This window comes from Pseudophryne corroboree, chromosome 6 (assembly GCF_028390025.1).
Source record: "Pseudophryne corroboree isolate aPseCor3 chromosome 6, aPseCor3.hap2, whole genome shotgun sequence".
Taxonomy (NCBI): Eukaryota; Metazoa; Chordata; class Amphibia; order Anura; family Myobatrachidae; genus Pseudophryne; species Pseudophryne corroboree.
This window is the reverse complement of record NC_086449.1, coordinates 561,455,580-561,480,998: the sequence shown is the minus strand read 5'-3', so window position 1 is coordinate 561,480,998 and position 25,419 is coordinate 561,455,580. Positions and strand designations below refer to the sequence as shown.

Below are 25,419 nucleotides of genomic sequence, written 5' to 3'. Positions count from 1 at the left end.
TATCCCCCTTTTTTTGTATATTTTTTGTTTGTTTTTTTGTTGTTATAATTTAAAAAAAAATACATCCACTCTGCATGGAAAACCCCTTGTTTTAAAATTTTGTCTGATGAATGCAGGAATTATGTGCCAAGACCAGAGTATCTGCATTTGAGAGAGGAGGTATGAGAAGTAGGGTGCAAACTGCACCAAGCAACTTCCTCTGAATGTAAGTGGACCCATTAGTGACAGATGTATAGTATAAGGATTATGAATATTGTAGGTTATTTCCGCTATTTTCAAAACTGCGTATTGATGTTTCATGGCACTTGAGTCTGTCCATCTCAGGTCTGCTGGTCCCAGTTCTTAGAACTGGCCAACGTGCTAAAATTAACCTATACAAGAAGTGGCTCATTAAAGCTGTCCAATTTCACCACCATCACTATGCGTCTAGATTAGAAGCTAAACTGAGCAACATTATCAGTCCCTGTATGGACAACAAACAACCTGCCCTTACTGTATCTCGGGAATTTCAGGCTGGTAAGAGAAAGGACAACTGACAGAAGGAGAGGTAATACTATTCTCTACACCACACCAAATCAATAATCTTTCTGGAGATAAGGTATGTCCAACTGTGTCTACCCAAGGCAAATAGCCTGAATACGCACACACACTTATTTCAGCTGTATGTTTTTATTGTGGCATTCTGCATGTATAACAAACTTTACAAAGTGTTTTTTTTTTCTTAAACTTCAGATGTAGGTGAGAGCTTACAAGGTTTAACCTAAGCGGTTGTTCCTAAATAGGGTATAAAGCTATTTATCACTAGGAAACATGTAGGTCTTTCGCCACCAGCATTTCTGTCACTGGATGCATGAAGGATCTGTTCTTTAAAAAAGTTTGAACTGCTTGATCCCGAGCCTTGTCAAAGTTATAAAGGTCCCTAAAAAGGAAGAGCACACACATTGAAAAGTAGCTGCTGACTCACATTGAGCACAAAATTAACTCATTCGCTTCATTAGGTCAATATTAAATAATTAGATCACATTATAATACAAAAAGCAAGTTGACATAACTCCCCAAGGAACAAAATTGAAAATGTTCAAGTTACCCAGCTACATTAAGAATATTCAAGAGCCATATGACTTAAGCTGGGTACACACTATAAGCTAAATCATGCGATATATTGTTCTGATGCAGACAGGAACGATACATCATATAGTGTGGGTACCACTAATCCGTCATTCATTGAACTGACCATTGGATGTGCTGCACATCCAATGGGATGATTCCCCGGCCGATGTGTACTTCCATGGAGTATGTAACTATACACTGCACCATTGTTCAGTGGATTGTTTAGTATGTATGGAGGGTGCGATGTATCATTACACCACATCGCATGGTGTGTATCCAGCTTTTCTATACTCGATACCAACATCTGCTGCTACGTTACACAGTGTTTGCAGGATACAATGGCCTATAACCATCAAACCACTGGGGATAGGAGCGTTGAGCTGCTCATCAATGTAACAGACTGGTGAGTGCAGGGGGATATAAAAATGTATTATGAAGAAAAAAGAAAGCTATCAAAACACAACTATCGGGTCTTTATTCACCAGGCAAGGGACCAAAAATATTTACTGCCATGATAAGGAATGGCTAGATATAGAATATTGCAAACCCTTCTCATATAATGTACCTGTAATCTTTAAGGTGAGAAACCATTAAAACATAAGTGACAGAAATAATGTGCAAGTCCAATAGTTTTAAACTCATTCAGAATGTAAAACGGATGACAAAACCAAGCAATGAGGTGTAACGGCTCCGAATAATATTTTTGCAATGAAGCAAGATCGCCATTAGTGTCGAAAATTAATGCCTTACCTATACAAAGGACGAGTAAATTTCATCCGTCCCTGCTCCGTTGCCATTTTTAAAGCCAATGGGATTACTTTTTCCCATTTTGCACGAATACAGAGACGTAGCCACCTGCAAATTGTAATGCAATAGGGTAACTAAATTATTTCCACTACTCAGACTAAGTGATAATATTTAGTTTGGGGGACTGGGCAAGAACATGTGTAAGCATATCTTAATATACAAGGTCAACACAGTAAAAAAAAAAGCAATAAACAAATATTTAAAAAGTACTCTAGTACTGTGAGCTGTGCTGCTGCAGCATGAATTCAGCAAAGTCTACCACCTGCAGGTAATTAAAAGGTACTGTCTCTCACACCAACAGCAGCAAGATACTTGTCTTGTGAATGATATATTTCAATGAATCATCAACACTGTTCATTGGATGAAGTTCTGTAAAATAAGTGATGTTGAATGTATATAGGGATACATAAATTGGCTTTTATTTCTTTAAGCAGCTACCAACAGAAGTAAACTAAGATGAATACAAACTTCGTTCACAAAAATAAAAAAATTCAACTGTGTGAGGGCAATCTGTACTCTAACTGTATCAAACCTTCTAAAGGGTAGAGTGAACAAGTGGTCAGGGTTTTATACTCTGTGGAGGGTGTCTTTTTGTTTACTAACAGGATTGTTCTAAACCAGCCCAGCAGTCTTGGTGTTCTCTCCTCTGGGTAAAGGATGAGCTGGGACTTTCTGACTCCCCAGCAGTTAATGTCTAGTTTCACTACATCTCCCAGCATGCTCCTATATGATTTCCAGTTTCTCTAGCAGTTACTACCCAGTAGTACTACATCTGGGATTTCCCATTTTGCTGGCTCTGTGAAACAAACTTGCCCCCTAGTCATATTTCAATGTGGTTTTAAAAGGGAACAGGGGCTGGGGAGGGATGTGTCAGTTTTTCCAAATCCTGTGTTGCTGAAAGCTGTGTTTGGTAGCACAGGAGAAGTGAGAGGCAGCAGGAGCTGATTATGCTAGCAGAGCCCAGACAGCAGGTATTCTGAAGGCACTGGGAGGTCCGCTGGTGTATCTATGTAAGCTGCAGATGCTGGGACACCATCATGTTGGTGAAGCGCTGTGGCAGAGTGGCCAGGACCCTGAGGAGTCTGCTGGAGATGTGTACCCGAGATCCTGGTAGGAACTGTATTAAACTGGAGTAATGGTCTCTGATGGGTTTTGGGGACTCTGCTAGGACACTTTTTGGGAGACAGGTGTTCAATCGAGATGTTATTAAAAGCCCATTGGTGATTGTGTGACGTTACCTAGGAAGTTTGTGCTGTTCTTACATTACCTTCCAAATACTCTGATTATAAGGCACCTTCTCCTTATCTCTGTTAGCGCTGTATTTAAGGGGGTCTGAGAATAAAGGTAGGCTTTATGTCCTAAATCCTTTACCTTCACAATGCCCATAGCAACCAGCTTCTAGCTAGCAATTATCAAGTACATTTTATAAAATGATAGGTAGATGCTGATTGGTTGCTATCAAGACCGTAACAAGGCGCAGGGCCCTGTGGGCAGCACCGCGGCACTGTGATGTGGCTTGCGCGGTGCCGGTCAGCAGTGCTACTACAGACGCTCTAGGCAAGCACCCTGCTGCCTGTGGAGCTGTCCAGTGTCTGAAGGATTATGGCGCTAGTTGCCATTTAGAAGGTTTGATATATTTCCCCCGAAATTAGAGAAATCTCACCAGCATTGCACCGGATAGTAAATGGACCATTGAAAACCATTATAAGCCAGAGTTTGCTAGTAGAATGTTTATATTGAATAATGTAATTAAGTTACCTCTTTGTTTTAACATACCTGAACAGAATTTCTGAGTTCTTAACTTCATTAAAGTTGTACACCTCTTGCATATGGGTCACATGAGACACAGACAATGGATCCTAAATCAGTAGTATGCGCGTTATGGATAAACATTTTATACGGTAAGAGAAAACAAAAATATGGTGCATATAGAATGTTAGAGAAACCGTGACCACACACATTTCTGATCAGCTCATTTTTTTGCCTTCTAAAAGAAACATTGGTATACATTTCTTTTAATTATGCACAAAATAAAAATAAAATAACAACAAAACAGGACTTTTCAGGTTGGTGTCACCCTGAGGTTTGTAATCAGCATTTTATAGAGCTATCAATTGGTTGTGCTTTGGTTAAAGTGTCACTGATATAGGGTAACATGAGTAGGTGACAAACATAAACATGGGGCTCTGCTTATGAAGTGGTGGCTTTTGTAAGCCACAGCTTCTTGGCGCTCAAAATTTAAAACGGCAACGTTCAGCGTAAAGCCGCCCTCCACACCCCACTCCTCCTCTCAACTGCCTTTGCTACTATAATCTTAGATCCCACATCACCGTGTAATTTTAAAATCTAGAGGCTTAGCAATAGATAATGAAACCTATAGAACATTTGTAGGTTGTAGAAGTCAAGCAGCATTGCTGCACCTGTGTATAATGCCCGCATGAACCATTGGAATCATATATTGTGCATAAAACTGGCTCTGGTACTGGTTGGTGCCTCCTGAGCCATTTACCTCACCGCACGTCCCTGAGCAGCACTTACCTTAAGTAGTAAAAGTGTAAGGAACTCAATTTGCTGATGGGATGATAATGCTTTTATATCGGCAGCAGTGAAGGAGTTCAAGTCACTTCCCTTGGCCTAGGAAAACAAATAAAATAGCACATTGGTGGACACGCTCTGCAAGCTCATTTCAAAATACTCAGGTTGGTACCATGTAAATTTTACACTTACTTCCAACCATCTATTGCTGAGTGCAATGCAAGCGTTGGCCAGAGTCATGTCATACCTACAACAGAAACAATGAACTATTTTATACAAAACAAGATAGAAGGGGGGGGGGGGGGGGGGGGGGGGGGGGTGGAGCAAAAATGAGAGAAAACTGAAAACAAAGCATTGGACTTAAAAATAATAAGTTTTCAATGCAAAGAGTTTATGGAAGCCATGTGTCTAAAATAAAAATTAATATGTATATTCAGAATCCAATCTAGAAGCTGAAAGTTATACTATGTAGACATCGCACTCTACTGTATATTGATAGTGTATATTAAAGGGACCTTTCTTTCAGAATGCCAATATTCAAGTTTCTTGATTAGCTCATATTTCAAAGAAGAAACCGGAATAAGACAGTGTGGCTGAATAGCCACCTTCCGGTCACTGCCCACAACACCCAGTACAATTCCAGTACGTTTCTGAGTGTGTGTGTGTCTCAGCTTCTACTGTGACTCTGTGGGCGGTATTCAATTGTTTGAAAACTCAGTTGGGTGTCTGTTTTTTCCTATCTAATAGACAGGTAAAAACAGACACCCAACCGACTTTTCAAACATTTGAATCTCCCCCTGTGAGTCATATGCAAATGTGCATGCAGCAGCATTTATTGGAGGTGACCCATCTGCGATTTTCTTCAAATGACCTACGCACTCGTTCCCTTGTGTATATCCATGTGGTCAAATGTGTAAGGACTGAGACGCTCACTTCGGCCCCTGTGGACGCTATAACACCAATCACCACTATCGGTCTCATCATTGAAACTGCACCAGCCCTATGACAGGTGTAGTTTCTCCATCTGACCACAGCCACCTATGTTCATGGCTGTGCGTCTGGATGTAGCCACTTGCATTAACATGCCTGCAACAGTCATAATACGCCAACTGAATGGCCCATTTTTACGTGCATTTCTAACCAGGGCCCAGGATCATCCATCAAATTTCCGCCACCTCTCTGATACAATCTGAAGCAAGCACCCTTGTGCATACGCTCTATGTAAGGCATGTAGCGTAGGGGTTTTGAAAACTTTTTGTGTATGCACAGTCGTAAATAAATCAAATCCCTTCACTATGTGACCATCGGCACTCTGTGCAGCTCAGAATCAGGCCCTATGTGTGCACACACCATGAGATGCATTAGCTACTAAGACAAGTGTGACCATCGGCACTGCATACAGCTCAGGATCAGGCCCTCCGTGTGCACTCACCATGCGATGCATTAGCTACTAAGACACGTGTGACCATCAGCACTGCATACAGCTCAGAATCAGGCCCTATGTGTGCACACACCATGAGATGCATTAGCTACTAAGACAAGTGTGACCATCGGCACTGCATACAGCTCAGGATCAGGCCCTCCGTGTGCACTCACCATGCGATGCATTAGCTACTAAGACACGTGTGACCATCAGCACTGCATACAGCTCAGAATCAGGCCCTAAGTGTGCACACACCATGGGATGCATTAGCTACTAAGACAAGTGTGACCATCGGCACTGCATACAGCTCAGGATCAGGCCCTCCGTGTGCACTCACCATGCGATGCATTAGCCACTAAGACACATACAAGAATGTCGGCACTGCATACAGCTCAGGATCAGGCCCTCTGTGTGCACACACCATGGGATGCATTAGCCACTAAGACACGTGTCCCACTCAGAATCAGCACAGTCTCACTGCTAAGTTACAGCATCTTCCAAAAATTGTGTGTACCAACATGATCAGGCAAAGCACAGCAGCGCTCTCCTCCAAATGAAATCTTACCAGGCTGATATATTCTTTTAATACTGAAAAATCAGGATTTTGGTACTTACCGATAAATCCCTTTCTCCGATTTCACAGGGGCCACTGGAGTGCAGATACAATAGGAATATAGTAGGCAGTAACTGGGAGCTGGCACTTTAAATTTATAACCATGTGACTAGCTCCTCCCCTACTATGTCCCCCCTCCAAGCCAGTCTAGTTAAAACTGTGCCAGAGGAGAGCTGGAAAAGACCAACGTCAAAGTAGAGGAGGTTCGCTAAGCCAACTAAAACCAGATACTACAGAGGAAACCTGGAAACAGTGATGGGGTAATAGGAACAAAACACGCAGTCACACAGTGACATGCAACCCGATAAGAGTAGAAGGAGGAAACAGCGCTGGGCGGGCATCCAGTGGCCCCTGTGGAATCAGAGAAAGGGATTTATAGGTAAGTACCAAAATCCTGATTTCTCCTTCATCCACTAGGGGCCACTGGAGTGCAGATACAATGGGGACGTCCCAGAGCTCCCAAGACGGGATGGAGAGTGCTGGGATTCCTGCAAAACCATTCGGTCAAGCTGTGACACAGAGGCCGTAAAAATGTTAAATCAGTAAAACGTGACAAACGTGTGATGTCCCGGCTAAGCGGCATCGGAACATAAAGCATTCACGGAAACCCCGTGGGCGGCCACTCCCAAAGGTCCCCCAGAGCGCGTGGAGTGCGCCGAAATGGAAAACGGAGGCTCTCGAGCAACCGCCAAAAAGATTGTCTGATGGTCAGACGTATCCAACAGCCAAACTGCTGTTGGGACCCCAGCCATTCAGGACGGAAGCATCGTACAGAACAAAGACGAAATCAAGTTGCCGAACCGCCGAAGACCTCTGTACAGAGAGTCGGAGAGCCCTGACAACATCCAAAGGTCACAAATCCGGTGAAACTGCAGAGAGGGCTGAAAACACAAGTGTCAGATGTATATAAAAAACGGACATCACCCCTGGAAGAAACGACAGCTGAGTATGAAGCTCAGCCGTAACCCTATTCGAAAGGGGGGTTGCCGGTAGAGAACTCCGTGCAAGAAAACCCGAACTTCCGGCCATCAGGCTAATTACCCTTGGAAGAAAAACGAAAGAGCAGAGACCTGAAACTCAGGTCAACCGAGTCGAAGCGCAGCCGAGCAAACCACCTGGAGAAACCAAAGAAGGCGGTTAAATGAAAATCCGAAGGGAAAAACCCTCGTCATCCACACCAGGCCACAAAGATTCCAAAAGTGGCAAAAGTGAGACGATGTAATCCCGAAATCGGGGCCCAGTAAGTATAACCGAACTAGTGGACTCCTTCTTCTGAGAAGGTCTCGTGAACGGCCACCCCGTTAAACGAAACCTGTGGAAGACTGAACAAAGAAAAAGGCCCTGTTGAAGTAGACATTCCCGCAGAGGTAGGGGCCAAGGCTCTTCTACTGACAAAAGGTGCAGGGTGGATTTCCAAGTCTTGCCGGCCAAACTGGAGTACCGGGAGGACTAGCGCACAATTTCCCTTTATGCGTAGCAGAAAGTGAGGTAGTAACAAAAGAGAAGGAAAGACAGACTAACCAGAAGTTCCAAGGAGCCGTGAGGGTATCCTCGAATACGGCCGCCAGAGCTCACGTCCAAGAGTAGTATAGGGGAGTTGAAGAGTCAGTCAGAACGCCATGAGGTCGATCTGAGTTCTCCGCCAACAGCTGACCAAACTCTGGGGAATGTCCACTCGCCCGGGTGCCTGACCTGGAATGAAGATAGTTGTCCTCTGCTTAGAGGAGGATGTAGGTGACCTTTCTCAGCGCCGCACTTGGCTGAAAAGAGGGGAACTAGTCCCGAAGAAGGAAAAATCCTCTGACGGACAGAGTTGAGAACTATTCCTAAAAACAGAAAATAGTACGAGGAGCATAAATGGAACCAGTGTCGAATCCGAAGATCCTGGATTCTCCGGATATTCAGAAGCAACCTAATCTGCAGAGTGGGTTTCCAGCAGTAGATTGTCCAGTTAGGGAACAAACGTCACTCCCTGCCTTTGAAGTAGGACCATCCTGTGACCTTCATGAACACGGTGGGAGCGGAAGAGGGACCGATGGAAACGAGTATCCCGTACTACCAATCGGAGAAAAGCCCGATGAGGAAGCCCAATGGAAACCAGTAAACAGGCATCCCTGATGACTAAGGACGCCTAAACCCTCTTTGCTCCAAACTAGCAATCACAGACTGAAGGGATTCTAAGTTCAGAATAGGCCTGGCCGAGCCATCTGGCTTCGGCACGGAAAAAAGAAAACTAAAAACAAAAGCCTGAGAAAATGCCCCGATTCCAATGCTGTGCGGGAACAGGGATCAGCACCCTTGCGGTTAGAAGCATCTGGAACGTCGCCTGCAGTATGACTCTGTCGTCGGAAGCCGGCAGACCCTTTAAGAGGGACCACTGAGGCGGTTGGACTCCAAAATAGAGTATGTAACCGCCCATGATAAGAAACCTAACTCAAGCATACCCAGGCTTCCCATAAAAACCACAGACATGCGCCCACCCTGGGATCTCCCAGGTGGGAGGAAGGTCCGACCTGCGGTGGGTGTGTTGGAGGACCTACAATCCGACTGGTCCGAGGATGCTCAACCTCTGCTTCGGCCTCTTACTCCGAGATCCCTTGGTGACGGAGATACCGTCCCTGTCATGGACTCAAAACCAGGAAAGGACACGGAAAGATCTAAAGGATAGACCGGTATAGGTCCGTCTTGAAGCCTGAGCAGCAGTAGGGGAAAGAAAAGTGGACTTACCCCCAATGGCCTGAGAGATCCAGGCAGGAAGATTCTTCCCGACCAAGTCCGTAATGAACCTGCTGCTCCTGAGGATTCAATATCCGCCTGTCACTGTCGCAGCCCCCAAAGGTCGTCAGGTTAAGACAGCCCAAGCGGAAATTCAGGCTCCGAGTATACAGACGTCCCTGGAGACCTCAAAAGAATATAAAGCAGAAAAGTGACTCTGATCTGCTCAAGGAATCAGTTGATCCTGATGTAAACCCTGTAACCCAGAGGATAATTGTTCTACAACCTACCTGCTCCGGACAAGGTAGAACCTCTGCTGCCGCATATTTCTCTCAGATGGCTCCCTCCACAAGGTAGCCCCAGGAACCGGCAGCTTCGCGGTCTGGCGATACATCGAGGGGTATACCCTAGGAGAGGTCTGATATAGTTTCCTGCTATCTGCGGGGAAAGCATAGGAAAACAAACATTGTTTGATACCTGAAATTGTGTATTCAGATGTTTCCAGGCCGCCGACCGGAGCATATCAAGCTCATCCGGAACTGGACAAGTCGTTGTCATTTCTTCATTGGCGTCGAACTCCAAGGTACGTGAAGTGACCGAATCCTTTACCTGCAGCACCAGATGAACTGCTGTACAATGCGCCTCGATATCCTGAGGTACTGGTTCAGATTCCACCGAAAACAGACATCATCAGTATCCTGGACATCTCTCGCCTCCTCCAAAAGAGGCCTCCCATCCGCAGAGTCGTGGAACATGGAGGTTAGCAACCTCCTTTTAGAAACCTGGAGAGGAGAAATGACGTACGAGGTCTCTGGTTAACAGTGACATTACCTGCATAAGCCGAGCTGTTCAAACAGGAGCGTCCTGCAGCTGCGTTGAGGGCTGAGCAGATGGCTCCACCGCACAATCCCCACCTAACAGGGATTCCTCCGACTGTCCCAGGTGATAATGAAAAGAGAAAAGATGAGTTAAAGAAGCATAGCCCTATCTAATGTCTGCACTATAACGTGCAGTGACAGACACATTTCAAATAAACATTCTGGAGCAGCGGAGACCTGAACCGGTAGTGCTACGGGTCAGGAGTCATAGCCACTATACTATAGGAGCACCCCTTAAAGTTGTTTTTTGTTGGGAGTTAAACCCGGGTCTCCGTGTTCAGATGTCGCCGCTACTAGCGTACTAAGCCACAGCGGCTATTTGTCTGATGCCACACACATTCCCCAAATTACAAATAGCATTAGTACCAAGTGAAACAAAGGAATAATAAAGGGAAGGCAACACCCGCCCTGTATGTAGTGTAATGCTAAAATAGGAGAAACAGGTGCAATACATGTTTCTCGGAGGCTCCGCTGGTTTCCCAAAATGGTGGTCAGCCTGCGAGAAAAGCCAGGGGAAAATGTTATGTGGCAAGGTGGAGCCAAGTGGAAATGTCTATGCTTAATATGCACTGCTATTAGCCCACTGAACCATAAAAGGCTCTCTATAAATATGTACCATGCATACTGGTAATGAGCTGAGCCACAGCTGCTGATATAGAGCAGGCTCCTAATCTATAGCCACTATAATGTCAGGCAGAGGATTCCCCTACAGGGAGGAAATGGCCGCCAGAGTGAAATACCTCTGGGCTATGAGCGCTGCATTGCAGTGTGAATGCTTGTAAATGTATGCGTGCTGCGGCCGGGGAGCGCTGATCCCGCTGTACAGAGCGGGAGATTCTATTTTAACTAAACTGAGTACAAACGGAGCGGGGGGCGCCCTGCATCCCCCGCTGGCAATGTGTGCCGCGGCCGGGGAGCGGGAAGCGCTGAGCCCACTATACAGAGCGGGAGATAGCGCCGCCCCCTCTATGTCAAACTAAACTGAGTTTAAAAGGAGCGGGGAGCGGCGAGCGCCCTGCATCCCCCGCCGGCAATGTGAGCCGGGGAGCGCTGAGCCCGCTATACAGAGCGGGAGATAGCGCCGCCCCCTCTAAACCAAACTGTTGAAGTTTAAACGGAGCGGGGCGCACCGAACGCCCTGCATCCCCCGCCGGCAATTTGAGCCGCGGCCGGGGAGCGCTGAGCCCGCTCTACAGAGCGGGAGTTAGCTCCGCTTCCCCCAATATGGTGCTTAATTTAAACATACCCGCTGCAGATCAAACGGAGCGGGGAGCACCTAGTCCGCTGCAGAGCGGGATGAAGCTACGCTTCCCCCTCAATGGTGCTGTTTTTAAAATAGCAAAGGCGCCTTTTAACGCTTCTTATCAACTTGTTTACAAAAATCAGGATTTTGGTACTTATGTGTAAAAGTTGTAATATACAAGAGTGTGGAGGGAGGAGAGATTGTACTCACCACTGCTTTGATGGAGTGGCCCCGACACGCGCCGCATGCAGCGGTGTCCGCCCCTGACTGCCGGAATCTTCTGCCGATGGAGTGGCCCCGTCACGCAGCGGTGTCCGGCCACTGATACTTACCGCTGCCGTGATCTTCTGCCGACGGAGTGGCCCCGACACGCGCCGCACGCAGCGGTGTCCGGCCAGCTCAGTGTCTCCTTTAGCCGGGGTCCATCCGGTACCCCGCCGGCAGCTTCCCGCGGTGCAGATTGGCAGTGGCAGAGCTGCCAGTCTGTGAGTGTAAGAAAGAAAAATAAATAAATAAAAAATTCTTCAGAGAAGACCCAAGTGACCAGCTCCCTCGGGGTACAAAACAAAGACTGGCTTAGAGGAGGGACATAGTAGGGGAGGAGCTAGTCACATGGTTATAAATTTAAAGTGCCAGCTCCCAGTTACTGCCTACTATATTCCCATTGTATCTGCACTCCAGTGGCCCCTAGTGGATGAAGGAGAAAAGACATTGACATCAACTGTATGTCAGCATAGTAGATTTTACCATTTCTGTTTACATGAACCCAGGAGTGGAGAAAAAAAACAAAACAAAACTACATAACTTACTTTGGCTGCACCGGTGGCATACCAGGAGTATGCATCCACCCGTTCCAATCAACTTGGTTAAGAATTTCCGCCTACACAAGAAGCATTATTAGACAAGGATAAGACTGGAGTTCAGTAGCCACAATGTGAAAAATAGCGTATTTAAGTTCTGGATAATAGTAATCTAAAAAATTAAAAAGAGAGATAACATATTCTCCTACCTTGTCTTTGAAATAGGAATACAAGAACTTCTTCCATTCATCTGTAGTTACAGCCTTATAAGAAAACGCCTGTATGTACGCTTTCAAAAAACCCAAAAAAACATCTGGGGGAAAAAAATAAATCAAGTCTTTTGGAATGAAAAACACATTTTTAAAAATTGAAGCTACTCGGTTTCTACCAAATCTTCCCTCAGGCTACAGTTATAACATTAGCAATGTCACCAGAGACTGACCATGATCTAAGAGTATATAATCCAGCGCTCATTCCACAGAGTATGGTAACGGTGCATTCAGGGTTTTGCAACAAATTTGTGCCATTATTTCGACTGATTTTTCGACTTGTCAAAAAATCCGGACAGGCAAAAAAAAGGTGGATCGGGGAATTCGCAGCTGATCCACGTGTTTTGTCTAATTCGCAGGCGTTTGACAGTGTCGTTGGTCCATTTTTGCCCATGCCAATTTGAGATAAAAATAAACAATAAAATATAATCGAAAAGGCATGGCGGAAAAACGGAGCAAAAACCTGGCGAGAACGCCCACGATTGAATAGTCTACTGTCGAATTAGTGCAGGTTTTCCAACGATCGCAAAACTAGTCACAGACTGACTACTCCCTATAGTGATGTCTCTGCTGCAAGAAATGTTTAACGCCTCTTCAGATTCTTATCAAGATTAGCAAAAACAGTGTCCGGCTTTACTGTACACCCAAAAGCAACAATGGTTACTTTATGTGAAGGAAAATAATCACACAGGCTTAAGACATGTGCTGATCCACATTTCCATTGCACATTGAACACATGATCACAGTTTAATATGATCATCAAGTTGTTGAAAATAGTCAGTGTCTTGAGAAAGGGATATCTACAGTATGCTCCTGATAGTGTGATGTGCAGTGTATTTGTGGTTCAACTGGAGAACAAACAGTGAACATGTTCCTTACACAAAGCGGAAGTAGCAATTTTCTGGGTTGGACCATGAGAATGCAGGAACATTGTGACCAACGTACTCAAGACAGCCATTCATAGGGCATCAATAAGCTTCTTACCGATTATTATTGGTTCAGCCAACAGAGTAATTACCGCCTATGCATGTAACCACCAAGTACTCAAGTATAAAATGGTCCATAGGTAAATTAGGGAATTAGGGAATTACGGGGGTTATTCAGTTTTGTTAGCAAACCAAAAAAGTTAGCAATTGGGCAAAACCATGTGCACTGCAAGTGGGGCAGATAATAAGATTTTAAACCTACCGGTAAATCTATTTCTCCTAGTCCGTAGAGGATGCTGGGGACTCCGTAAGGACCATGGGGTATAGACGGGCTCCGCAGGAGATAGGGCACCTAAAAAGAACTTTGACTATGGGTGTGCACTGGCTCCTCCCTCTATGCCCCTCCTCCAGACCTCAGTTAGAGAACTGTGCCCAGAGGAGATGGACAACACAAGGCAGGATTTAGAAATCCAAGGGCAAGATTCATACCAGCCCACACCAATCATACCATGTAACCTGGATCATACATAACCAGTTAACCGTATGAACAACAACAGTAACGGTCCAAGACCGATTTCAACTGTAACATAACCCTTATGTAAGCAACAACTATATACAAGTCTTGCAGAGTTTCCGCACTGGGACGGGCGCCCAGCATCCTCTACGGATTAGGAGAAATAGATTTACCGGTAGGTTTAAAATCTTATTTTCTCTTACGTCCTAGAAGATGCTGGGGACTCCATAAGGACCATGGGGTTTATACCAAAGCATCCAATCGGGCGGGAGAGTGCGTATGACTCTGCAGCACCGACTGAGCAAACGCTAGGTCCTCATCAGCCAGGGTATCAAACTTGTAGAATTTAGCAAAAGTGTTTGACCCCGACCAAGTCGCCGCTCGGCAAAGTTGTAATGCCGAGACGCCTCGGGGAGCCGCCCAAGAAGAGCCCACCTTCCTAGTGGAATGGGCCTTAACCGAATTTGGTACCGGCAATCCAGCCGTAGAGTGAGCGTGCTGAATCGTATTACAGATCCAGCGAGCAATAGCCTGCTTCGAAGCAGGTGCGCCAATCTTATTGGCCGCATACAGGACAAACAGAGCCTCTGTTTTCCTAATTCTAGCCGTCCTGGCTACATAAATCTTTAAGGCCCTGACTACGTCCAGGGATCTGGAATCCTCCAGGTCACTTGTAGCCACAGGCACCACAATAGGTTGATTCACATGGAATGAAGAAACCACCTTAGGCAAAAATTGCGGACGTGTCCTCAATTCAGCTCGATCCACATGAAAAATCAAGTAGGGGCTTTTGTGTGACAAAGCCGCCAATTCTGATACTCGCCTTGCTGATGCCAAGGCCAACAACATGACCACCTTCCAAGTAAGAAATTTCAACTCAACCTTGTTAAGCGGTTCAAACCAGTGTGATTTTAGGAACTGCAACACCACGTTGAGGTCCTACGGTGCCACTGGAGGCACAAAAGGAGGCTGGATGTGTAGCACTCCCTTTACAAACGTCTGGACTTCTGGAAGAGAAGCCAATTCCTTCTGAAAGAAAATCGAGCGGGCCGAAATCTCAACCTTAACAGAGCCTAATTTCAGGCCCATATCCACTCCTGTCTGTAGGAAGTGGAGAAAACTACCCAGATGAAAATCTTCCGTAGGTGTATTCTTGGTCTCACACCAAGAAACATACTTTTGCCAGATACGGTGATAATGCTTAACCGTCACCTCCTTCCTAGCCTTTATTAATTAAAGTAGGGATGACCTCTTCCGGAATCCCTTTTTTCGCTAGGATTCGGCGTTCAACCGCCCAATGCCGTCAAACGTAACCGCGGTAAGTCCTGAAATACACAGGGCCCCTGTTGCAACAGGTCTTCCCTCAGAGGAAGAGGCCAGGGATCTCCTGTGAGCATCTCTTGTAGATCTGAGTACCAGGCCCTTCGAGGCCAGTCTGGGACAACGAGTATCGTCTGTACTCTTCTTTGCCTTATGATCCTCAACACTTTTGTGATGAGAGGAAGAGGAGGAAACACGTAGACCGATTTGAACACCCACGGTGTTATCAGAGCGTCTACTGCCACTGCCTGAGGGTCCCGAGACCTGGCACAATACCTCCGAAGCTTTTTGTTGAGGCGTGACGCCATCATGTCTATTTGAGGAGTTCCCCAAAGACGTGTTATGTCTGTAAAGACTTCTTGATGAAGTCCCCACTCTCCTGGATGGAGATCGTGTCTGCTGAGGAAGTCTGCTTCCCAGTTGTCCACTCCCGGAATGAAGATAGCAGACAGAGCGCTTACATGATTTTCCGCCCAGCGAAGAATCCTGGTGGCTTCCGGCATCGCGGCTGCTTCTTGTCCCGCCTTGGCGGTTCACATGAGCCACTGCTGTGACATTGTCTGACTGAATCAGAACCGGTAGGTTTCGAAGAAGACACTCCGCTTGTCGAAGGCCGTTGTAAATGGCCCTGAGTTCCAACACATTGATGTGTAGACAGGACTCCTGGTCTGACCAAAGTCCCTGAAATTTTTTTCCCTGTGTGACCGCTCCCCATCCTCGGAGGCTCGCGTCCGTGGTAACCAGGATCCAGTCCTGAATTTCGAACCGGCGACCCTCCAGCAGGTGAGCACTTTGCAACCACCACAGGAGAGACACTCTGGCCCCTGGGGACAGAGTTATTTTCCGATGTAAGTGCAGATGGGACCCGGACCACTTGTCCAGAAGGTCCCATTGAAAAGTCCTTGCATGGAACCTTCCGAAGGGATTGGCCTCGTAGGCCGCTACCATTTTTCCCAGAACTCGAGTGCATTGGTGAACTGACACCCTTTTTGGTTTTAGCAGGTCTCTGACCATGTTCTGGATGTCCTGGGCTTTCTCTATTGGGAGGAAGACCTTCATTTGTTCCGTATCCAGTATCATACCTAGGAACGGCAGTCGAGTTGTCGGAATCAACTGTGACTTCGGTAGATTTAAAATCCAGCCGTGTTGCTGGAGCACTCTCAGAGAGAGCGCCACACTGCTCAGCAATTTCTCCCTTGATCTCGCTTTTATCAGGAGATCGTCCAAGTATGGGATAATTGTGACTCCATGCTTGCGCAGGACCACCATCTTTTCCGCCATTATCTTGGTGAAAATCCTCGGGGCCGTGGAAAGTCCAAACGGCAACGTCTGAAATTGGTAATGACAATCCTGTACAGCGAATCTCAGGTATTCCTGATGGGTGGCATATATGGGGACATGAAGGTACGCATCCTTTATGTCCAGAGACACCATAAACTCCCCCTCCTCCATGTTGGCTATTATCGCTCTGAGTGATTCCATTTTGAATTTGAATCTTTTTATGTACAGGTTTAGGGATTTCAGATTCAAAATAGGTCTGACCGAACCGTCCGGTTTCGGGACCACAAATAGGGTTGAGTAGTAACCTCTTCCCTGCTGGTACAGGGGAACCTTGATTATCACTTGCTGTATACACAGCGTTTGAATTGCAGCTAACACTACATCCCTTTCCGATGTTGAAGCTGGTAGGGCCGATTTGAAAAATCGGCGCGGGGGCACCTCCTCGAATTCCAGTTTGTACCCCTGGGAAACTATTTCCAACACCCAGGGATTCAGGTCTGATCTGACCCAGGTCTGACTGAAAAGTCGAAGACGTGCCCCCACCGGTGCGGACTCCCTCAGGGGAGCCCCAGCGCCATGCTGTGGGTTTTGGAGCAGCCGGGGAGGACTTCTGGTCCTGGGCACCTGCCGAAGCAGGTGCTCTTTTGCCTCTGCCCTTACCTCTGGCGAGGAAAGAGGATCCCCGACCTCTTCTGGACTTGTGCGACTGAAAGGACTGCATCTGATAGGGTGTTACTTTCTTTTGCTGTTGGGGAATATATGGTAAAAAATTTGATTTACCTGCTGTAGCTGTGGAAACCAGGTCCGTCAGCCCATCCCCAAACAATACCTCACCCTTATAGGGTAGTACTTCCATATGTTTTTTGGAATCCGCATCACCCGTCCATTGGCGAGTCCATAAGGATCTTCTCGCCGAGAAAGACATGGCATTGGCCCTAGAAGCTAGCAGTCCAATGTCCCTTGAGCATCCCTCATAAATAAGACTGCGTCTTTAATATGGGCTAGAGTTAAGAATATAGTATCCTTATCCATATTATCAAATTGATCTGTCAGCTCATCTGTCCAAGCTGCAATTGCGCTACACACCCATGCCGACGCAATTGTCGGTCTTAGCACAGCACCCGTATGAGAATAAATACACTTTAAGGTAGTTTCTTGCCTGCGATCTGCAGGGTCCTTAAGGGCCGCTGTGTCAGGAGACGGTAGCGCCACTTTCTTGGACAAGCGCGTCAGGGCCTTGTCCACAGTGGGGGGTGATTCCCAAATCTCCCTGTCCTGCTTAGGGAAGGGGTATGCCATATAAATTCTTTTGGGGATCTGCGGTCTCTTTTCCGGAGTCTCCCAAGCTTTTCCAAAGAAATCATTTAATTCATGAGATGTGGGAAAATTAATAATCTGTTTCTTTTCCTTAAACATGTGTACCCTTGTGTCGGGGACCGAGGGTTCATCCTCAATATGCAACACATCCCTTATTGCCACAATCATACACTGAATGGTTTTAGTCACCCTAGGGTGCAATTTTACTTCGTCATAGTCGACACTGGAATCAGAATCCGTGTCGGTAGTAGTGTCTTGTGTTAAGGGACGCTTTTGAGACCCCGACGGGCCCTGTGAGTCGGTCCAATCCGAGGATTGACCCCCTGATGTCCCCCTTAATTCAGCCTTATCAAGCCTTTTATGTAAAGATGCCACACTTGCATTAAACATATGCCACATGTCCATCCATTCCGGAGTCGGCACAACCGACGGGGACACCACTCATTTGCTCAACCTCCTCCTTGGAGAAGCCTTCCGCTTCAGACATGTCGACACCACGTACCGACACCCCACACACACAGGGGTTAACCTACAAGGGGACAAAACCCCAACCAGGCCCTTAGGAGAGACAGAGAGAGAGTATGCCAGCACACACCCAGCGCTTAATAACACTGGAAAAATATGACCAGATAGCGCTTTTTTATATAATAATATTCCAATTCCCACTCACTGCGTCGCCAATGTGCCCCCCTCCTCTTTTTTCCAGCCTGTGAAGTTCAGCAGGGGAGGGACCAGGGAGCCAGCGTTCAGCATGCATCCTCTGGGGAGAAAATGGCGCTGGTTAGTTCTGAGGATCAAGCCCCGCCCACCCGACGGCGGGCTTCGGTCCCAGTGCTTTTTTATTAAAATGGCGGGGGATTCTTGGATTTACTGCCTCCGCAGCCTAATCCATCTTAACATGCCCAGAAGTGAGGAATATTGCTGCCCAGGGCGCCCCCCCCAGCGCCTGCACCGTTCAGTGCTGCTGTGTGTGTGTGTGTATAGTGGGAGCAATGGCGCGCAGCGAGATCTGATGTCTTCTGCCGCCTGATGTCTTCTGCCTTCTCATACTCACCCGGCTTCTATCTTCGGCATCTGTGAGGAGGACGGCGGCGCGGCTCCGGGACGAACCCCAGGTGAGACCTGTGTTCCGACACCCTCTGGAGCTAATGGTGTCCAGTAGCCTAGAAACAGAGCCCAACCGTAAAGCCAGCCCTGCTTCTCTCTCCTCAGTCCCACGATGCAGGGAGCCTGTTGCCAACAGGACTCCCTGAAAATAAAAAAACCTAACAAAATTCTTTTAAAACAGAAAACTCTGGAGAGCTCTCAGCAGTGTACCCTTTCTCCTCTGGGCACAGAATCTAACTGAGGTCTGGAGGAGGGGCATAGACGGAGGAGCCAGTGCACACCCATAGTCAAAGTTCTTTTTAGGTGCCCTATCTCCTGCGGAGCCCGTCTATACCCCATGGTCCTTACGGAGTCCCCATCATCCTCTAGGACGTAAGAGAAATAACATGTGCAGAGAGTTAGATTTGGGTGGTGTGTTCAAACTAAAATCTGAATTGTAGTGTAGAAATTAAGCAGCCAGTTTTTACCACACACAGAAACAATATAACCCACCCAAATCGAACTCTCTGCACATGTTATATCTGCCCCCCCTGCAGCGTACATGGGGCCTAATTCAGACCTGTTCGCTCGCTAGGGTTTTTTTGCATTCCTGCGCTCGCATAGTCGCCGCCCATAGGGGGGAGTATTTTCGCTTTGCAAGTGTGCGAACGCATGTGTAGCAGAGCTGTACAAACAGATTTTGTGCAGTCTCTGAGTAGCCCAGGACTTACTCAGCCGCTGCGAACACTTCAACCTGTCCGGGACTGGAATTGACGTCATGAACCGTCCTTGCAAACGCATGGACACGCCTGAGTTTTTCCAGCCACTCCCAGAAAACGGTCAGCTGACACCCACATACGGCTTCTTCCTGTCAATCTCCCTGCGAACGCCCGTGCGAAATGGATTCTTCACACAAACCCATCGCTGAGCGGCGATCCACTTTGTACCCGTGCGACACGCCTGCGCATTGCGGTGCATATGCATGAGCAGTTTAGACCTGTTCGCCCGCTGTGCGAAAACGCAGCCTAGCGATCAGGTCTGAATAAGGCCCATGTTTTTGCCCAATTGCTAACAAACCTGAATAACCCCCTATATGTCTATTAGTTTTCTGAATAATTGCAAACAACATTTTAAGACTATTATTTTGCAAGTACAATATATGGATCTGCAACAAATTGTAGCTAAAACTGGAGCAAAAAAAAATAAAAATAGCCAGATACATGTTGTACAGGAGGAAAAAAAATGTGTTGCGTGGGTAGCAGACACGTTTCAGAGGACTGTTTTACATCGATACATTTTCTGACACTGAGGAAGCCGCTGATACCAGTCTGGAGGCGGGGAAATGCGTACGTCACAGGACAGGACATTTCTCCTAAGAATTCTCCTAAGACTTGCAGCATTTATCTGCTTCAGCTTAACACTGCTGAGCCGGACGGTGAATTTCCTTACTACTATACCCCAGTGCTAAGGAGAGGAAAGTAGGAGTCTGCATACTAACATGTGATCCCGGGCAAGGCTGCTTGCTATAACAGCAGCAGGGAGAGGTATTACTTTTGGGTGCATTGCATAGTGCACCCTAAGCACTGGTCGGATACTATTTAGTCTCAATGCTGCTATTGTATGTGTGCACACTAATGAAATACTAACTGCTTTTAAAATGCTACTAATCTGGAGAAAGCTGCATACTAAACTGACTGTGCTATCAATTTGGAAAAAGCTGCATAATAAATTGACCGTGCTGTATTAACCCATTATTTCATATGGATATAAAGATGGAAGTATTTTGAGTGGAAACTCCACTGGGACGGAGATATAATTTAACATCTGTATTGTAGATACCTGACAAGGAAAATTATTGGTGTGGAGATCTCAGTGTTCACACAGGCTGCTAAGTTTTATGGGCTCATTTAGTATGCTGAATATAAGTTTAGTATTTGTATTTATTTTGTGTAATGTAATTTTATAATACTGCCCGTTATTTGTATTGTATTTTTTTTTATTATATATTTGATAAAAATCAAAGTGAAAAGCGCAGTCTCATATTTTGGTGTGGTTTACATCCATACAGGTTTTATTCCCTATGCTGCTTAGTGGATAGCAGCATCCAATCAGCAAAGGCTAAAGCTGGATCCACACCTAAAGATTTATCTGTCCAGTGGGAACAAAAATCTGGTAATGTATCGGAGTAAATAACAATCAGCCATTTGCTCCCAAATGCTAGAAAACGGACAAAATGATTGATCAGATAAATTTGTTGAAATTAAAAAACGGAACCACCATTGACCGTTTTCCAGTGTTTGGGAGCAAATGGTTAATTGTCATTTGCGCTCATCCATTACCAGATTTTTGTTCCTACCAGACAGACTGGGCAAATAAATCTTTAGGTGTATACCCAGCTTACTACTACAAAACTCATGTAAATCAGAGTAATAAGACAGTGGAGGAGGATACTCTGTGTACTGGGGGCCCAGGTGTGACCAGTGCTTCCTACTTTTGTTTTCTGTGCTCCTTTCCCTATATATTTTTCTGTTTAATATGGTTTATATATTTATGGAGCGCATGTACAGTATGCAATATGAATACTGCTTGATGGGAAACTGGTACACTTTATTGTATGATGATCCTACTTTATGCTTGTTGTATGTTTGTTTGGTTTTTTTTTTCAAATATTTACACAAAGACTGGAGAGTGCCTTCTTTTCCCCTTCCTGTGGATCACAATTGTATGCACTTGGATACCCTTGTGGGTTCTCCTTGGAGTGCACCCCAGCAATTTACCATCCGGTGGTGCGAGTGCGGAACTCCTCATATTACATTATATTATATATACTGTTAGTAACTAGTATGCACTAGGTAAAAGACTGCACATGTGCTACTAATAATGTATAGGATGGGCTGGAAACAGTAAGACAGTTAATGCCAAGAACTACAGACCTGGTCCTCCAAGAAGTTGTTCAAGGTAGAACAAAAGAGCAAATCCTTTCTCATAAGGAACAGAGGAGAAAGCTGCATCCACATCAACCTCGTGTAAATTTGGGACCAAGTTTGTGAGGGGATTGCTGGCACCAAAGGTGTTAACCTGCAATTTACAGAAACCACAGAGAATACATACAACTGTTCAGTTATCAAGTGCATTAAATGTCATGTTTAGGACATGTTAAAATGCATTTATGGAGACCTATCTGCTCTGAAAATAATGTAGGCGTTCCTGTAGGGTTTATACAGCTACTCAATAGTATAGCAAACTACCAATTCTGCAGTTTCCCAATACATTTCAGTGACAACTATTTCTTCTGCGACTGGAATGGGACATGAGAAAGTTGTCTAAATTCACTTTTTGTTTATGTGTGCAAAGAGTTTAAAAGAACCGGCATATAAAAGTGGTACTTTGTATGTACCACCAAAAAATCCGGATTTCTACAAGATAGTACTGATTTGATGTATCTGTCCCAGCATCACAAATAGATCTGCATGGTCTCGATCTGCCTTGCATTTGGGAGTTCAGAGTACAATCTGGGTGGTCACAGGTGCAGCACTTGCAGTGCAGATATCGGACAAGCAGCGGTTCTGATAAGTATTTCTTCCTTATGCCAAAGAGCTATTTCACACACAATGGTTTTGTCCTTACGGGAAAACAAATTGTCTTTTTTTTCTGTAGTGTGTCTGCAGTTAGAGAGAGAAATACATGCTAGCTTTCTGACGAATACGGCACGGAAGCCACGTTACAGCAATGTATAACCACTGCTGTAACACGGCCAAGGACAGTTGCCATGCAGTCTCCTCATTAGATATGAAGTACATGACACTGTGTACACTTTCACACACCACTGTAATTAGTGATGCGGTGGCAGCTCAAATTGACCCGGCTGTAACATTAAACAAGACACAAAACCGTTGCTTGTGAATGAGAAAAATTATATATAATATATATATATATATATATATATATATATATATATATATATATATATATATATTATACATATACACACACACATTTTAATTCCCCCCCCCCCCATAAGAACAAAACAGTTGTGTGTGTAATGGCCCTTCCCCTTAGTGCTTAACCCCTCCCCTTCCTGCAGCAAAAGCCTAATCCTCCTGGCGGTTATTAACCATCGCCATTCTGAGAATTTCAAAATTTGACATGGCAACATTTTAGACCACGTGCTGGACCATAACCGTCAACCATGTGGCCGGATCCCGCCATGCACACCTGCACTTATGCACGCTGCAGTAAAAATGCATGGAGGTGACCGGAAAAGAATATTGGGCAGCATAAGCGCTTTTCAATACTGTGCCCATGCCATCTGTCCCAATTCTTGCCCCATAAATGTCAATGTTGGCTAGTAACCCACAGACACCATTGATCACAATGCACTGTCTACGTGGTGATTTTCATAGCAAAAGCTCATTTCCCACATGGTAAAATACAGGTTACAAACTAAAACTGAGATTCCCACATACTGAAGTTTGAAGTTCCTTCCATCCCCCTAAAGCCTTGAATTGCCGAAACTGTTCCCCATAGAGGAGTCCGTCAATTCTCCGCTCCAAATAGACTGTGTGACCTTCATTTAACCTGAAATACAAAACTTCAACAAATTATCTTTGACACAAGGATATAATAATAATAAAACAAAAAAGCACAACTCAGGTGGAATTCAACTGAGAGAGGGAAATTTATAAAACTCTGGTTTTCCTATTCAATACGAGGAGAGAAAATGAGAGAAAAGTCAGCACGCCTTTTTTCACACACCTGCAGAGCAAGTCTGGTTTTTCCTAAAATCTTGATTTTTAGACAAAATCATAGACTTGCTCTGACACACTTGCTTTGACACTCTCCCCAATTTATTGTCAGATCTGGACAGTTGGAATGAAAACCTGGCAATGGATGAGCGCAATTGACAGTTGCCCATTTGCTCCAAAATGCTTTAAAACTGACAAAAATGGACGTGGATTTAACCAATTTGTCTTATTGACCATTTTTCACTTACTTATTAGACTGTAATCACCCCCCCCCCCCCCCCCGGAGACAGCAGCTGGTGGGGACTAATTCTACCAGCAGCCACCTAGCCAGTGCAAAGATGGAGGGTAGACCATCGGATAGGTTTTTTTTTTTTTACTCGCACCGCTGGATTTTCAAAAGCTGAAACCCCCTCATGCATTTTTATTATGCACACTCCCGATACCCACGGCAATCCAAAACTGGGCGCTAGCTCAACATGTTTTTTTCTGCAGTCAAAACCTCGCGCCCAACTGATTTCCCCACCTAGTATATCCATGTCTTACAATGAAAACTTTTACCAAAGGAAAAAAACAATCAGAAAAACTAAATACATTATGTAGAATCCCTAGATATACAGTATAATGCTTTAGCTATTTAATACTTGGTTCCAGGCGCATCCAGCCACACCACCTCTCTGCATAGGACTCTAAGCATGCAGTGTTTTGATTTTTTTTTTTCGTTACTCACTAATGATATGCAATTAAGGTCCCCTAAAAAAAAAAAATTGCCCAAAAGATTTTGACACTGCATGCCCATATAGGATGAACGGAAGGTTTTCCATTTGTTAAGAAAACATGTTACATCCACCTCCATATTATGTCAGAATTATTAGAGATGAGAAAAAAACAAAAAACATTACAAACATGCACAGGAGGTGAATCAGACAACATGCTAATATTAATGTGAAACATATATTGGAAGGTAGAGAAACTGCTATTCACATCAGACTTTGCTATTCTGAGATTTGAACAGTCCATAATGTTACTACCTACAGAAAAGTAATCTTATGTATCAGACCATATGATGCACTCTTCTGAAAAATGTGTGCCCAATCTCCCATGTATGGAGATAAGGGATTCCAGACATACCAGAAGTTTTCCCAGGTTTTGTTGGTGACCAAATTTCCTGTCCAGCTGTGTGAGATTTCATGTGCAATGACCTAGAAATGAGATGGGGAAAGGAGAAGTGATCTAATACAGACTCGCTACATATTTATGTGTGTTCTGAAAAAAAGTTATCACTGAAATTCTATTGGAACATATACTCAATAAAATGTAAATTGTAAATGACAGTATACATTGCATACAGTAACATTCTGTGAAGGTTTAATTCTCCAGTGTTTACCTTGTAGGTTTTTTTTTCTAAATTCAATGTGATTAAATGCCATAGTTCTAGTAAACGGCTACTGGTTTTAAACATTGCTTCTGATGTGCTTAATGCAATGCCATATTAAAATAGAATCTATTGTAAGAATCCATAACTTAATCCACTCCTCTCTAATGAAGCACATTGTGTCATACCCACTAGCGCATTGGACAAGACCTGTTACACCAGTGCTGTGGGCAACGCATGCACTCGTCAACAGTCCGTCCATTTCAATTGGATCGTGCTCTATGGAGTTGGAAAGCATTGCTCGCTGTGTTTTTTTCCCCATTGCGAGGGTGGACATCACATCCAGGTGAGGGGGTTTTATAAATCTAACAGAATAGCAGCACTCTGGTCCCCATAACCAGGAATGTAAGTGGTGGCCTACTGCCTCTGGATGCTCCCCGATTCCACTGCACCAGACATTAACCA

General features: G+C 45.2%; 1 protein-coding gene across 1 annotated transcript in view; it reads right to left on the bottom strand.

Moving 5' to 3' along the window:
• Positions 1-650: 650 nt before the first annotated feature.
• LTA4H (leukotriene A4 hydrolase) overlaps positions 651-25,419 on the bottom strand; it is a 97,298-nt gene continuing 72,529 nt past the window's right edge. The window contains exons 10-19 of the mRNA XM_063927757.1: positions 24,711-24,781; positions 23,304-23,415; positions 21,771-21,915; positions 12,334-12,437; positions 12,134-12,204; positions 4,645-4,699; positions 4,456-4,551; positions 3,694-3,776; positions 1,861-1,965; positions 651-919 (exon numbers count right to left, since the gene is read on the bottom strand). Of these exons, the coding sequence (XP_063783827.1) occupies positions 802-919; positions 1,861-1,965; positions 3,694-3,776; positions 4,456-4,551; positions 4,645-4,699; positions 12,134-12,204; positions 12,334-12,437; positions 21,771-21,915; positions 23,304-23,415; positions 24,711-24,781 (960 nt within the window). The 3' untranslated portion in view covers positions 651-801. The remainder of the gene's footprint in view (positions 920-1,860; positions 1,966-3,693; positions 3,777-4,455; positions 4,552-4,644; positions 4,700-12,133; positions 12,205-12,333; positions 12,438-21,770; positions 21,916-23,303; positions 23,416-24,710; positions 24,782-25,419) is intronic.